General features: G+C 43.2%; 1 protein-coding gene and 1 long non-coding RNA gene across 3 annotated transcripts in view; one reads left to right on the forward strand and one right to left on the reverse strand.

The window, feature by feature from the left end:
• LOC149918969 (uncharacterized) overlaps positions 1 to 14,202 on the forward strand; it is a 105,890-nt gene that overhangs the window by 50,521 nt on the left and 41,167 nt on the right. The window lies entirely within an intron of this gene.
• On the reverse strand, positions 2,619 to 5,232 carry MAP10 (microtubule associated protein 10). The gene has a single exon (XM_031591857.2). It carries the CDS (start codon positions 5,101 to 5,103, stop codon positions 2,692 to 2,694), a length of 2,412 nt encoding a protein of 803 aa, XP_031447717.2. The 5' UTR covers positions 5,104 to 5,232; the 3' UTR covers positions 2,619 to 2,691.

The raw sequence follows: 14,202 nt of genomic DNA on the forward strand, positions 1-14,202 counted from the left end.
GGATGCAAGTTACAATGACAAAATTGTCTGGATAACATAATGTGTCTGAGTGTAGATGATTGTAGGATTTGTACAAAAGGGAATTTGTTGCTGGCTTTTTTTTTTTTCTTCATATTTCATACTAATAGTTAATACCTCTGTTTTACCCTGCTGGGTTGAGATACAGAATCTTCTTGGCATTAGCAGGTACTTCTTGGTTTATGAGTTGAGTTTTCAGTGATCAGTGACGTGAAGTTCCTTCCCATTTTTGTTGACTGAGGGGATGTTATTTGAATATTAAATAAAAGATTGTTTAGTTTCATGACAACACAGATAACATCTGAAAAGATTAATATCCCTGAGGATAGGAACCTCTCTGTGTAACAGTAACTAATGTGAACCTGTATCTGAAAAGACACAAAGCAACCAAAACAAGTAGGCATTATGCTGACCTCCTGTTACTGTGTCATGTCTCCTGTTGTGTTCTTAGTGCATATTTTCTGTTGTTTTCATCATTGTCCTGATTAAATTATAAATTCTATTATAAACTCTTTTAAAGTTATCCCAAATAAAATTAACTAAAAGGAGACTGTGGAGTTTTGTTACTTAACCCAATGAAATATTATCCTTGCCATATTTACTACTGGAAATTGAAAAATGAAGATGATAGATAGAGGAGTGGGAATTTGCCCTTGATTTTCAATCAATTTGGGGCTGCGAAATCTTTTTTAAATAAACTTTTCTTAAGTAATGACTTTCAAACCTTGGATTCTTAGGGTAAGCAGATCATTTATATATAGCAAGGCAGTAAAAATGTTTGGGCATCATTGTATTTCAGTGACATGGGAACTGCACAGAACTTATTCCATCAGTGAAATCAGAATTGCTGCCACGTATAGGTGACAGTCTGATTTCACATGTATCAGATCCATGGCAATAAAGAAATAATTTTGTCTGGATTTGGAGCTGATGAAGCAGAGGAACCCTAAATAACATTTCAGAACTGTTCTGCCCAGATTCCTTTGATGAATGGGCATTTACAGCTGTTTACCTTTAGATTAAAAATAGTAGTAGTATTCTCCTCAGAGGTCTACACTAAATACTTGAATAATCCTCAGAGATGTTTGTAATTTAAGTAAAGGAGATACTGTCATTCCTATAAGATAAACACATAGGATAGAAATAAAAATCTTCCAAGATATTCAAGTGTAAACACAGATTCTTGTAAGAAGTACATAGAGCACTCATTGTCATATTATCAAGGCACAGAAATGGAAAAAGTCATTGTAAATTACAGGGGAAAAGGAAGTTAGCAAGTCTGTCATTTAATAGTCTTGAGGATAAATGATATAAACGATGAGTGAGTTAGGAATTTAAGGTTGGCAAAAGAAATGGACTAGTCCGAGAGTAGAAAGGGAAGACAAAAAAGACTTAAAAGCTAAGGCAGCAATTCTGAGCTCTCTTTAGATTCAAGTCAAAGAGTATCTTTGAAATTTCTAACAGATGTAACAAAGAACAAACAACAAACAAAACAACAACAACAACAAAAAAAACAAAAACCCAAAACCAACCAACAATCTCATTAGCAAAATAGAAGACAAGATGCAAGTCCAATGATCAAACTGGAAGTTATAGAAATGAAGTAAGAAACCAAAAGGTAACATCAGGTGGTAATTCAAGCATTTTAACAGAAAGGGGGATGTAGCACGTAGGAGTTCAGCCAGTGGAACAGAAAAGGAGACACAGCAAATTTCTCACTATCTTGAATCTTTAAATCAAGATGTAATACGCTCGTTTGTTCAGTTTCTTGACTTTGGGTCCTGCCCCTCCTACCCCTTCCCCACTGTCAGAGAATGCAATCAGGGAGTTGTGAAGCATGGAAAATTTACTGCACTTTTTCCTTCTCTTTGCACACTCTTACTCTTCAAGGTCAAGTAACTTTCTCCAACTCCTTAAAGCTCTCCCAGATTATATAGATTTACAGTCATCAATAATTCTTAAGCTATTTTATAATAAATCATGAAAACCTAACTTAAATGAGAAACTTCAATCTACAGTAATGGAAAAGGGCTCATCTAGTTCTGGTCTGTATATTTAGTGACAGAACAATGAAAAAATGCCTCATTAGACAGAATAGTTGATAAAAGTATGTGCTGTTACTAGGTGTGATGGTATGTTTTAAGTAACTCTTTGTAATGAAGCATAGAACTATTTTCACGAGGGATAAAAATTTAATGTTCAGCTAGGAATGCATTTTGTACTTGGCTGTTTCTGTAACACATTATTTTTACTTTGGGTGAGTTCTGAGTACTGCAATCCCTGCTTCTGTTTTCATTTCTGCTTTTGACAGTAAATCATATTTCCTGTGCTGATCAGATTATTTTTGTGTTAGGATATCTGCTACAAGATATGGTTTAGGTTCTACAAGATTTGGTTTAGTAGCTTAGTGGGTAGAAATGATGATAGGACGATGGTTGGACTAGATGCTCTTGTGATTCTATGGTTCTGTGATTCAATAATTCTATACTGACACTGAAGTCATCCTCTAGATAATGATCAAGATCCACTTAGAGATTCTAGTAGTTTACCTGAAAAAATCATGTGTAAATTCACCGATGTATAAATATGCATGGTATGAATTGTAACTAAATGTAACAAACTATAAAAATAGTTTAAATACCATATTTTAATCCAGACAGTGACAACTTGCAATTACACTGTGTATCCTGGAAGATTGTTTATTACAAGTTCACTGATATCTTTGTATTGAGTATGTAGGTCTTCCAAAACATCATCATCTTTGCCAGACCTACCATCTTCCACATCACTAAGTTCAAGACCAGACAAGTTACACGGTAAGTAGGAGCACACTTCAGTTACTGACTGACTGTTTTCTGCAGAGGTCTGCCCTTTTCCTATATTCAGATCAGTATCAGAGCTAACTTGTTCACTTCTCAGTACAGATGCTTGTTTAATATGCTCATCTACTCCGTTCTCTTCCTCATCAACCTGATGGGCTTCCTGCTCTTCATCTAATAATCCTGCCCAGAGAGAGGTGTCATTAAATAAATCAACAGATTCACCACCAGATTCTTTGCTGTTTTTCAAGCCATGGTTTCTCTTCAAACAGACCAGTGATGAAGATGAATGCACTGGCAGAAGATCTGACATACTTTCAGCTCTTTCACTTGCTTTTGAAACTTTGGACCTGCTGGATTCCACCTCTGTATCTGACCAAGGTCGGTTTGGGCTTTCAAGCCAGAGAGGTTCAGGACTGCTGTCAAGAGCTTCTAAGTCTCTGTCTGTACACTCAGCACTGGTGAAATCTTCTGAATAAACTATGTTGTCAGTACTAGCAACAAAGTCATCTGAGTATATGAATTCAGAGCTTTTTTCAGCAGTTCTGCTGGGGCTTCGTTTCTGATCACTTGCAACAGAGGTATTATCGTGCTCCATGATTTTAGGATGGATTAAGTGTATCACTTCCTCATTATCATTGCTTCCCTTCACATTAGCATATGATGTGAAAGCTGCTGGGAGCTGAACTTCCAAGTCCTTTTCTTTGTGAGCAGACTTTAATATAGTTTTCTCCAGTAAGGAGGCTACTGTTGCTTTGCATGGATGTTCCTTGCTTGCAAACCTGTTGTTCTTTGACAGACTTTCAGCAGACTGCTTCTGTAGGTCAAGAAAAACATCTGTACCAGAAAAGTACTCATTGAGAGCACTATTTTGTAATGAAGTCTCAACAGTTTCATCAACCTGACCATTCTGCTTTGAACTGTCTCCCTTGGCACACTGCTTGTGAGAAACCACACACTGTTCTCCAGCATTTTTGAGCAGCTTTCTTCTGGATAGTGGGCTTCTCACCTTCAGCTTCTCTACTTGCTTTTTTCTGTACTGCTCTCTCCTTTCAAGCTGTATCAGCTTATCAGGATTGGTTTGCTGCAGTCGTAATCTCAGTGTATTTGTCAGCCCGTACAACAGTTTCCTTCTGGGAGGTGCGTTTTCCTTAGTTTTGCAGTTTCTATCAGATTTTGTCTCTTCCTGGGGTGCAGCTTTCTTAGCTCTTTTCCCAGCCTGAGAAGACCCTGGTAAGGTAGTCCGCTGCTGGCCTTGCTTGAACTGAGAGCTGGTAGCTTCACTGCTCCCACTTGGCCTCACCGGCACCTCTGCAGGCTTCAGGGCAGGGGAATGGCTGGATGGCTGTGGACCCGTGCCACAGTCCCCTGGGGCCTGGTAGAGCCAGGCCAGATGCGGATGGACAGCAGCAGGTGTAGCAGAGCGGGTGAGCACAGACAGCTCTGCCAGCAAGGCACTGAGCAGCGGCAACTGTGCCAGGGTGCCGTGGAGTTGCTCAGGGCTCCTGGGGTGTAGCAAGGAGGGCCCAGCACTGGGGCGTGGGGGGCTCTGGACCTCGCTTTGCTCTTGTGGACTTTGTACCACAACACGCTGCCAGCACCCCATGGCTGCTGCTGGTGGCAGACGAGGCTCAGCCGGCTCACGGCTGTAATACAGCACGGGAGGGCAGATGACGTTGCCGTCCTCCTCGCTTTGCTCTTTTTCTTCTTCCTCCTCATCCGCCTCCTCCTCCTCGTCCTCCGGCGCAGGAGAGGCGCGGGGTGGCGTGGCGGGGCCCGACTGCTCCCCGGCCTCCAGGCTGCTGAGGCGGAAGCCCAGCATCAGCTCCCCGACCGTGCGGCCCGCCGCGTCCCTGAGCGGGAAGCGGCCGCGGCGGCCCCAGCGGACAGGCTCCTCGGGCCGCTGCTGCACCTCGGCGGCGGCGGGGGCCAGCGAGACGCTGCAGCTGCCGAGGAGGCGGGGGGGCTCCGGAGCGAGCCCGGCGGGCAGCGCCAGCAGCAGGGCGCGGAGCGGCTGGCGGCGGAGCGCGGCGCAAAGCGAGCCGCGGCGCCAGCGGAAGAGGCAGCGCTTGCCGCGGCCGAAGGGAAAGGCCCGGCCGGGACGGAGCGGCGGTGCGGAGGCGGCGGGGTGCAGCAAAAGGGTGGGGAAGCCGAGGAGGCGCAGCGCCACGGCCGGACGCAGCGCGGGGCCCGGGGCCGCCACCCGCACCGCCTCCACCAGCACCTCCAGCGCGAACAGCCCGCCGCCGCCACACGCCGCCGACATGACGGCCCAGCGCGCCCTTCGCGCGAGAGTTTGCCACAGTTTAAGCGCGGCTCTCGCGAGAGAAGCGCGGCCCACGCTGCTGGAGGGCGGCCGGCGCCCCCGCACCCCGAGGAGGCCTCGTGGTCGTCGTCTCGGCAACGCGTCTTCGCAAAGGACGCTGGGAGATGTAGTCCAGGCGGTCAGCCCCTGACTCCGCCGGCGGAGAGACGAGCGGTGCTCCGAGGCCTCCCGTGTCCTAGCGGGGGCTTGGAGATTTTTAAATTCGTTTTTAAATTCGTTTTTAAATTCGTATTTTTTTCTCCCAGCTCCATGTACACGAGGAGTTGTGGTGGACCCGCTTGAGTAAAGCTGCATGATGTAAGGGAACGGCATCTCTTATCTCCTGTGCGGGGAAGGGACCGCTCCCCACGCGGAACACCTTTCCCTTAAACGAGACTCACCGCAGGCACAAGAAATACCTGCCTAGCTGGGAAGATAATTATTCTGTTCAATTAGTAATTGTGCTCGAAATACGTATCCTAATGTTCAGTTAAGGTCACAGTATGCGCTCACCATTCACCGGCTGGAGGGTACCTGGAAGAAAAAAACAGTCCCCTCTCCCTTTATTCCTTTTATTCTCTCCTTTCCCCCCCCACTTTCCTAGCCTCTACCAAACCACAAATGCTTTTTAGAAAAGCAAGAAACAGAACTGAATAAAGAGCTCTTCACTGTTTGTCAGTTCCTTGATCATAGTTATTAAAGGATGACTCTTCTTAGCTGTTCTGAGAAGACAGTTAAGGAGTTGACCTGAATTGTGGCCAGTGCTTCAGTAGTAAATAATTAAGTTCTTCACAGTTTCTCTACTGCCGCTATTCTGAGCACGTGAGTCTAAGGACTAAGGCAAGTCATTTGCCATCGACACTGCTAGTTATTCCCATTGTACTGGCATTGTGACAGATGAAACAAATGGCCAGCCCATGTCCATGGCACATTTGTCTCCTGTCATCAGTTGTCTGTTTTCCTTCTGTTTCCTTTTCCTCCGGCCCTTTCCCATCCCAGGAGGGTTTGACAGTTTAATTGCCATTCTCTGTAAAGAGAGGATGACAAAAGACCACAGATACGTTGAGGGCAACAGGCGTATTTAGCACTGGTCAAACAGCTGCTCAACAGTTCCATGTGAATCTGACGATCAGCCTTGCTCCTGTATTTCATTCTGTACGTGCAGTACAAATAAAATTACTGAATACTTGTGAAAACTTTAGGTGTGAATAAGTGGTGTCAGTTAGCAACAGAACAAGTACTCAAACAGAAAGGTATAGATTTCAAATTTGTTCCCTTTGATGTGTTCTATTAACTCAGTGCTCTGATCACAAGAGCACATTTCAAAATAAGCAGAAAACTACATTTCATTGTTGTTGCAAGTTAGAGAAAAAAAGAAATCGTTTCTTTTTCCAATAGTCCTGGGGTTTGGTACTCACCATTGTAAGGAGACTTGTGATAACACACTTTTAGATTGCATGTCACTGAGGAGCTCTTTAGGGACTGGGCATGCTTCAGAGAAGCAGGATTATAGAATCAAATTTCATTACCTGCTACTGCCCTAAGGACAGCAGGTACCTGTTATGATCTACCTCAGTTACATTCAGTAAACTTTTTTGAATAGCTCTCTTTCTTTTCTGTGCAATCTCTCAGACTAGACATCAATTTGTCTGGGTTTTTGAATGTCTGGAAGAGTGAGAAATTTTGCTGAGTTGGTAAAGTCTTTCAATGACCTTATTTGTATTTTTGGAGTACTAACATTTCCTCTGAAAAAATTCCAACCCAGACAATTGGTGTCATTAACAGCAGCTCAGCAACTTTTGTTCAAATCTTTTGAATGCTCTGCTTTGCCCTTAACGTTTGTAAGATTTCAAATGTATTGATCCTGCTGCATAGAGAGAGGTCTCTCTGTACAGTTGTATACCTGTTTATGGGTTAAGAAATATGACTATTAAAAGAAACACTTGAGAAAACACGGATTATGCTGAATCTACAATGACAGTACCCATTCTGGTGTCATTACAGATTGCACTTTTTACAGATCAAATGCCAGACTAAAGAGCAGTTGTTCACTTGGATGTAAAACAGCTCTTCTCTATGCAGAATCTGTAGGGCTACACTTGGAATTTGTGCAAACATTTAGCCTGGTGGCACTCTGATTCAGAAAGGGGTCAGACAGTCTGCTGGAATATTCAGCTGCAATGTAATAGCAGTTCTTAAAATACTCCAACTTAAAATACCACCCAGAAAAGATTTATTCAGTCGTTTCTCAGTTGTTTGTTGAGTCAGCCACTTGTCAAAGGGCGATAAACAGGAAGAAATTCAGGAATAAATAAGGGTGCAGCTTTTGATAACTCTTAGTTCTTGCTCAGAAAGCTATGAAAAATGAAGAATTATAAACTACATAAGCATTTTTTCCCAGAAATACTTTAGATTTCTCTCTTGAATAATCTAGAAAATGTTTCCAAAAGGAATAAAGTTAGATGGAAATGTTAAACCTATTCAGAAATTGTTATTTGTATGTGTTTCCATATATTTTGCAGAGTTTGCAGGGAATTTTCTGTTTCACACATTCAAATTCTACTTCATGCTCATTAATTTTGTGCTGACTCAGATCTGATGCTGTATGGAGCAGTCTAGAAAGGGCTGTAATGGTATTATTAGGACAGGTGCTTTACAAAATCTACTTAAAATGGAGGATACTGGGATCTTTCCCCAGTTCCCAGGGTGTACTCTCCTGTCCATAAAATATCCCTCATATTGAGTGGCCAGAAAAGCTGGCACAAAGACTATTCAGATATACAGCTCCAAACCACCTCCCTTATGTTGCTACCCTAAAGATGCTTGTTGACTACTCTTAATTCAGTTTGATAGCTCTCACGTTTATTTTTATGCTCTACTATCTTTAGCAGGCTTTGGGAAGTGTTTAAGTAAACAATACTGGCTTAGTCATATAGCCCTTCTCCATTTGGCAAACACCAGTTTGTTTCCTATCTCTTTAAAGATTTCATTGCTGCCCGTCGTGTTTTACTTTCCCAGAGCGGTGAGAGTTAAAGCTCATGGCTTAGTTACTTCTGCAAAGTCAGCAGGGGAGGCATGCTGGGTTGTTTTCTCATTACATTGGGGCTGGGAGAATGGTTGGCCTTTAAGGCATGTGTGAATCTGTGGCTTTCACAGCCAACTTGGAAGTGCAGCCCATACCAACTCGCCTTCTGGTTCCAAATCTTTTCAACAATTAGTGGGACTGTGGCAAAACACAGCTTCTCCTTCTATACTGAGAAGTCTTCAGCATCTTTCTTGGCTTTCGGCAAACTCAGTCTAAGCAAATAGTTGGAGAAAACATCCAAAAATCTGGCAAGTACTTGAGGGAGAATGACGCTGTGAGAGCCCAGAGGAAGCAGGATGTCACAAATACAGGAGCTTAGACAACTATATTGAACATGACAATGAGACATATCCATAAGGGTCATGCCTGAGGTGATTTCCTTTATTTAAACAAAGGTCTTATTAAAGCCAATAGACATTTTGCTTAAAACTAAACAACAGTGAAGAATCAACCTTAGGATTCAGCCCATTGAATATTCCTTGCATAATGCCCAGCAATGTACAAAACAAATTTACTTAATAACTGGTGTCATTAGCACATGCAGGCTTTACCATGAGCCTTTCCACTTATTTGTTATAAAACATGAACATCATAGACTCACTTCGTATTAATCAAAGCCCTCTGGGTTCACATGCCGTCATTCAACACTAATTAATGTATCACAGTTTACATTATGCTATTTCCCATCCAACAGCTGGGAAGCTCTTGGAAAGTTCTCAAAGAGGTTGGTTTATTTTATTTGGCTTCATGATTTCAGCCCGTACCTGTCACACACACGTGTGTTGAATGACGACAGGATTCCAGGTGCTTGGCCATCCGAGGAGGATCACTTAATCATGACTGCACAGCTTTGTGTGCATGTGTTTGTGAAGCAGAAAAAATCTGTACCAAAACTTTACTTCAAAGTGTGGGGATCCTTACAATTTGTGTTTTAATGGTACAGAAGGGTAAGTCCTCAGCCCCTCTCCGGGTTTAGAGTTCTCTCTGTAGGCAATGATTTTTCAGGCTCATCACCTCCTACATAGCTACGTTTACAGTACTTTTCTGGCTCAAGCTGGGAACCACTAGGGGCAAATTGCAGTTCAGATATCTGACAGAGCCTCTGACAGTGAAAGCTCTTGTGAGCCTCAGGATGGTTTCTGATGTCAATTCAAAAGTGAGATGAGATTTCATTAAAATAAAAAATTGGAGACGTCTGTAAATATTTGAGTAGGAAACAGTACTGTGTGCATTGTACCATCACACTGATGACACTCATTGTTTAATCTGCCATAATTATCATTGTAAAGTATGTGTTTTTTTTTTTTAAGGATTTACAATACAGCTGTTTTGTTTACTGCACATTCTCAACCTCTAAACTGTTTTCCTTTTCCCTTTAAGATAAAATTAATATAAATTTGTCTGTTTTAGGAGCTCTTCTGAGAGAGCAAAAGAAAAAGAGCCAAGGATGTTGTTACAGCTGAGCTGCAGAGCCGGACCAGATCCCCCTCTCTGTTTGTGCACGAGGGCTGAGTGATACCCGAGGGCCTGTGCATGCTAGGAAGGGGACAGGAATATCCCATCCCACTTAGTGAATAGGAGGTGTAAAGCTGCTTGTGGAGGTGGTAACAAGAGGAACCAATTACCTCTGTATTCTTCGCATCCCTTTCTGTCTTCCAAGGAGACATGCTGGCAAACACATGGCTCAATAAGGTGGAAAGATGTTAGAGATGGCTCTCTAATGAACATCTGTCCCTGACTTGGTTGGCAGTGAGATTTCAGTTCTAAACATATGGTCATTTTCTTGGCTAACAGCTTTGGTTCAGGGATCTCAACTGGCTCCATCCCTTCAAGCTTCTGTCCTTACACTTAACTAGACAGTAAACAAGGGGTATCTCTCTCTGGTGCCCTACTGATCCCATTGACTTGCTGACCAGTACTCACAATAGTGGTAGCTGTGATGTGAAACATATGCACATGGCAAAGTCTTGCTCTGTTATGTCTCTACTGATTAGAGAGAATGAACAAGCTGTGTTTTAGGCTGCTAAACGTGGGAATCTAGAGGTCTGCTTTTGGCTTCCTCTTTTGCCATGCATTTTCTTGGGGAGATCTCATTTCTCTGTGCCTGAATTCCTCTTCTAAAACCTAGCCAGTGTTCCACAGATCTGCTGAGTGGCCATTGGGATTGTTTTGCTCACTCCTGAGTCAGTGAGTTGCAGCCCTGTGTGGGGCTACCAGCTCTTTGCAGGAGATGAAGAGAGGCTGGAAGGGAGCAATCCATTACTGAGAGACCCATCTCACTCCTTCCCTCATTTTAGGAGTGGGTTTTGCAGCACATGGGAAGGAGCTCAGAGGGGATGGTGTATACGCATAGCTCACTGCATTGCCATGCATGCTTTTAGGCTCCAAAACTGTGTCAGCCTGTCTGAGCTAATCATCTGCCCACCTCCTTGAGGGCTAGCCCAGACACAGCTCGTGCTGACACAGCTCTCCTGCTAACCAGTTCCTCAGCTGGCCCTGGCTGGGGAATCCCAGGGTGACGCTCCATTGCAGAGCATAGCTGTGCATCTAGGAACTTTTTGCAGATAGAAGCAATGCTGGAAAGGTATTTAATTAACTCCTATACAAATAGTCCTGTGGGCTACAGCTAGGGAGGAAAAGCAGCTTGTTTCTCTCCTGCTATGCTGTGTAGTCTGTGTGGGCAAAAAGACAAAGTGCTGCCTGTTCCAGTTGCAGGCGAGAGCTGTGCCAGGGCCAAGGCCTGGTCATCCACACTGCCCCTTGTCTAACTCCACGGGCTTTCTCTGAGCTAATTCTGGGATGTCTGTGGCCCAGTAAGGTCAGTTACAGCAGCCGTGATTGCCTTGACACATGATTTCCTTGTTTTGCTGGTTTGTATTTTAAGCTTATAGCTATTTCAGTGCAGTTTCGTGCATTTCCTATTTGAACTGTTCCTGTCGGAAGCATGCATTGTTTGGGAAGACATGGCATTAATTACTCTGTGAATTATTTGCTGTGTGGGTGCCGTGGAAGAAATAGATGGGAACTACACCAAATGGTCTTTAATGAGTTCAGTCATCCAAGATCCTGATTTCCATCTCATAAATAATAAACTGTCCTCAATATGCTAATGCAAATTTGCTTTTAAATTGCTTATTTTAATTTTGTAAGGAAAATAATCAAGAAGAAAAAGTTCTAGAAAATGCAGGCTCACCCTGTTTCTGTGGCAGGGCAATGGGAGGTTGCTGCACCTCATCCTATTCTTATTATTAAGTCCTAACACAGTGATCATGTGACTACACTGGGAATGGCTTCTGGTCCTGAAGAGTGAAATTCAAAATGTTAGGAATGACAAAAGATATGAAGCCTTTGTTCCATCAAGGGAGGGTCCTTAATATAACCTCATACAGTGAGCTTTGCCATCTCCTTTTGATGGGATCTCTTGCTTCATTTCCATTCATGATCATTTGCTGTTGGGGCCCAAGGAGGCCAGAAATGCTGCTCTGACAACAGACCTAGCCTCTGGCAAGGTAATAGTGTGTGCTCAGCACTGCCTCATCTGCTTCATCAAATGCAACATCTACTGTCTCTTGGAGAAGTCTCATCCGGTCTTGCAGGAGCGGGTGATGGTTTTTCAAAAAGCCTTCTCAGATTTGCTTGTACGAGGCATGAAAATACCAGTAACTGGACTAATGATTTATCGCTTTGCTAACTATAAATAGAATTTTTTCTGCTCCAAGCAGACCATTATGCTCAGAGAGTTTGGTACTGATATAACAGTTAGACTTGATATTAGTCTGTTCTGAAAACGTCTTTTTCATTGTTGTTTTCTTTCTTTTTTTTTTTTTTTTTTTCTTGGCATTTTATCTTCAGTAAACACATATCTTGATTTTACGTGAGCCTGTGGTCTCTCTGGGCTGTCTGTAAATCCAGGCTAAACAATAGCATGTAGCATAGCATTGCAGAAAGAATGGGAAAAGAAAGGATTTGTATTTTGGATGTGTATTAGCTGCTCACACATCATTCAGATTTGTTAAGATTCAATAACAGATAAATAGAGGGGAATAGAAGGTTGGGATGGTCCTGCAGGCACATCTTACTGGAAATACAGTTGTAGAAATTTGATTTCAAGAGACAAACAAGTGAAAAAATCCAAACAGGTTACTCTATTTCCTTCCCTGGAAGGAATGGCAGCTTTTTGAAAACATTAATATCCTCAGTCAGGCATTGCAAATATTAGTTCTCAGTTCCTCCAAGGGATAAAAAAAGATAAAAATAGAAGCCACTCTGAAACCTCCCAGAGGCTGACAAATGCATTCATTCATTTCTTTATAATGACATCTTTCATGAAGGCTTTAACACTGGAAATTCTCTGAGGAGGATTCCTTCCCCCCAATACTTTCTCATTCTTACTGAAAGCTATCTATACCATTGCGAACAGGCAGGGGGTTAAATACTTTCTGAAAACTCACCTGTGCTTTTGTGGGCTGACAGAAAAAGGTTCATCCTCCTGTGTGCACCTGGAATGCAGCACCGCAACTTGGAGAGGTGTGGCAGTAGCAGGCTGCGTGGGACAGCCTCTTTTTGTCTGATGACTGTATAGGAAACCAAGGCTTGGTTGAGTGTCTAAAATTGAAAGCATTGTTCTTGATCTCTATACTTCAGCCTTTGTTTGGATATATTGGGAGACGAACAGTTGCTTGATTTTTCTAATGCTAATGTTAAGAATCTTCTCAACGAGAGGAGCAAAGCAAAGTGCAGTACATTGCTTATGTAGCCACTGGAGTTGAGGGCTTGAGCTTGATATGGTATTGGTATTGCAGGTGCAACTCATCTGACCAACTGGAAATGGAACACAGAGATAAACTACACCCCAAAAGACTTTCTTTCACCTCTTACACTGTACATGAACCTAGATCCAATAGCTCTACATATCGTGTACTTGTAGTGTTAATTTACATCCACTCCCTCCCTGGCAGTCATTCTGGAGCAAGGGATCAGCCACATATGGGGCCAAAGGGCAGTGCTTAGATCCTGGAGGCAGTGCCTCTGGGGCTGCAGAAAGGCATGCTACACACCTGTGCACTGTAGCTCATCTCAGCCCAGGATGCTGCGTGGACATTTCCATGCTTCTCACAACAGTCTGTGCTAAAAGACCAAGTGCCACAACATTTGTGCCATGGGAGGTGTAAGGAGAGCTCGAGGGCATTTTGAAGTCCTTCTTACTAGCAGATTTGCTGAATGATGTTTGCAGTCGCTTCCAGACCACCCGTAGCGCTGGAGAGGGAGACATGAAAAGCAACAGCCTCTGATGAACTGGTCTGAAACAGAATTTCTTTCCAATTCCAAATCTGGTGATTGACTCAACCCTAAGCGTGCAAACAAGAGCAAACAGCTGATGGGTGCCTAAACCTCGGAGAGCATTGAGGTGTCAGCGAGGAGCTCTCAGTGACCATATTTACAGCCCAAACTGCCCCAGCGTGAAGTAAAATGAAAAAAGACTGAGGGGGTAGGGAAAAAGAATCTTAATTGTTCAACTGTACTGGTCTAATTCTATAATGTCCCACGTACACATAAAGAAATACTACAGTAGAGGGTTATTTCTTCTTTTACAAACAAAGGCTGTGCTCTGTAATGTACTGCTGCTTGGCACAGTCTCTAGTTTTGTAAAAGGCAGATCTTTAAACAATGTGCTGTGATCTTATCTGATCTGCAAGCTGGAGAATATATCATCAGTATAATTGGTGGCAGGGTATTTGCATAGCTGTGGTGAGGTTTGCTGGAAACTGCTTGGAAATCTCACAGGCAAGAAGGAGACTCTATTAGCTGGAATAAGTGAGGCTGTCAGCTCAGCAATGCCTGTGTGTGCTTTTCAGAATAGGAAAGCACAGAGTTTGCAGATACTCAAAGCCAGCTGAGAGAAAGCATGCTGGTCATGGCCTTTGGTCACTACTGTACTGGGTCGCATTGTGGTATGACTCCATTGCTGGTAGCTG

The sequence above is a fragment of the Phasianus colchicus genome, chromosome 2 (assembly GCF_987193195.1).
Source record: "Phasianus colchicus chromosome 2, bPhaCol1.hap1.1, whole genome shotgun sequence".
NCBI lineage: Eukaryota > Metazoa > Chordata > Aves > Galliformes > Phasianidae > Phasianus > Phasianus colchicus.